General features: G+C 68.8%; 1 protein-coding gene across 1 annotated transcript in view; it reads left to right on the top strand.

Annotated features, from left to right (window-relative positions):
• The first annotated feature begins 1,021 nt into the window (after positions 1-1,021).
• TTC38 (tetratricopeptide repeat domain 38) overlaps positions 1,022-1,695 on the top strand; it is a 10,155-nt gene continuing 9,481 nt past the window's right edge. Inside the window, exons 1-2 of the mRNA XM_012735092.1 lie at positions 1,022-1,116; positions 1,313-1,389. Coding sequence (XP_012590546.1) covers positions 1,022-1,116; positions 1,313-1,389 — 172 coding nt within the window. The remainder of the gene's footprint in view (positions 1,117-1,312; positions 1,390-1,695) is intronic.

Below are 1,695 nucleotides of genomic sequence, written 5' to 3'. Positions count from 1 at the left end.
TGCGAGGCGCCCTGCGGGTCCTTTGGGGTGGCCCCACCGAGGACTTTCCCTTTTTGCCGGTTAGTTCGGAGGCGCCGCGCTGCCCAGTGCTCCGGGGACACTCCCGCGGCGCGCTCTGACGCCGGCTGGCCCCTGCCCTCCCCGGGGTCTGCCCGGCCGGCGGGGGCACAGCCCCGAGGTGAGGCAGGCTTTCCTGTCACAAGCGCTGCTGCTGACCCAGGTCTGCCAAGGAAGGAGCCCCAACTTTAAGAAAACAAACTGACCTCTCCTCCACACCCCTGCAGCCCCAACTCCCCTTCTTTCTCGTTCTCCAGGAACCTTTTGCTTAAAAAATAAAAATGGGCTTTGTTGGGTCCTTAAACTGTCGGGGCTCCTGTAAGTGCCAGCACCCCAGACCGCTGCAGGGCGCGCCCCTTCCCCGCAGCAGGTGCCCTCGGCACCCTCGGGCCTGGGTCTGTGGGGTTCGACCCACCCCAGTGCCGTCTCCCCCACCAGGCGGCCCTCTTGGGTCGAGACCTGCTCCCGGCCGCTCTTCACCCCAAGGACACGTGTCCCCTGGGCCGGGGCTGCACCCCTCTGCGAGAGGCAGGGACTGTGGCCTCCCCCACGCCCCCGGGCCTACCGAAGGGGGGCCTGCCACCAGGGCAGGGGCGTCGGGAGGGTGCGGGCCAGACCACCCGCCCCTCCCCAGCGGAGGCCGCCGTCCCCTCCCCCCATCTCGCCCTCCATGTTGTTCTGGGCCTTTGGGGCCTCCTGGTCCTGCGGGGAGGGCAGCGTCTGGCCTCAGGGCTGAGTGGCCCTCACCTGAGCCAGCCGCAGGCCTCCGGGCCCTTCTCCAGAGGGGGCAGGAGGCGCCTCTGTGCGAGGCGGGGGTCAGGGCCGCAGGGCGTCAGCGGCCGGCCGAGGCACCTCTGTCCGGGTCAGGACGTCCGCGTCCTGTGGCGAGGAGTCCGCACCGGGCCGGCCCCGCCCCCGGACTGCTCCTCTGGCCGCCTCTGAGGGTCTGCCTGGCGGGGGGCGGATGCAGACACCCCACAGCGTGCGGGCCTGGGCCGGGGCTGAGTCATTCCAGGCCTCGCCCTGCGCCTCTGGGCGGGTCGGCTCCCGCCTCGGGCCGTGAGCACACTGCGCTGGAAGGTTCTGTTTGGAGGCCGGTGTCCGCGGCTGTGGGTGCTCCGAGGGGCCCCCCGCGAAGCTTGTGGTCTGCCAATAGAGCTAAGGAATACCCCAAGAATCCTCTCTAGAGAAGTTCGTAAAGTGTAGTGTGTCTGGGGAGCAGTCTCCTCCTCACAAACGCCCCTTCTGATAGCAGGCGCGAGGAGCCCCAGCCTGGACGGGCCGAGGGCAGGGCCACGCGGAACGGGACCAGCTCCGTGGCTGCTGCGGACAGTCAGGGAGGAGTTGGCAGGGGTTGAGCAAAGGGGTCAGGACGGGCTCTGGAGCGGCCTCCATGGGCAGGGTTCTCCCCGAAGTACGTCAGCAACCAGGAGCCCCAGGGGGTGGCTTAAAACAAGGCTGGCAAAGGCAATCGGGAAGACGGGAAATAGCTCAAAAGCCCACATTTGATGGCTGGATTTGAAAGACGTGGGAGATCGTGCTCACAGCGGGCACCAGCCTCAGCGCCGCCGCGAGCCGCCCGCCTGAAGCCCTGGTCGGCGGGAGAGAAGCGGCTGGTGGCGTGGGCCGGGGCTCGGC

The sequence above is a fragment of the Condylura cristata genome, unplaced genomic scaffold (assembly GCF_000260355.1).
Source record: "Condylura cristata isolate star-nosed mole 26May11 unplaced genomic scaffold, ConCri1.0 scaffold00004, whole genome shotgun sequence".
Lineage (NCBI taxonomy): Eukaryota > Metazoa > Chordata > Mammalia > Eulipotyphla > Talpidae > Condylura > Condylura cristata.
The sequence above is the reverse complement of the archived record's forward strand: the minus strand, read 5'-3'. Positions and strand labels throughout refer to the sequence as shown.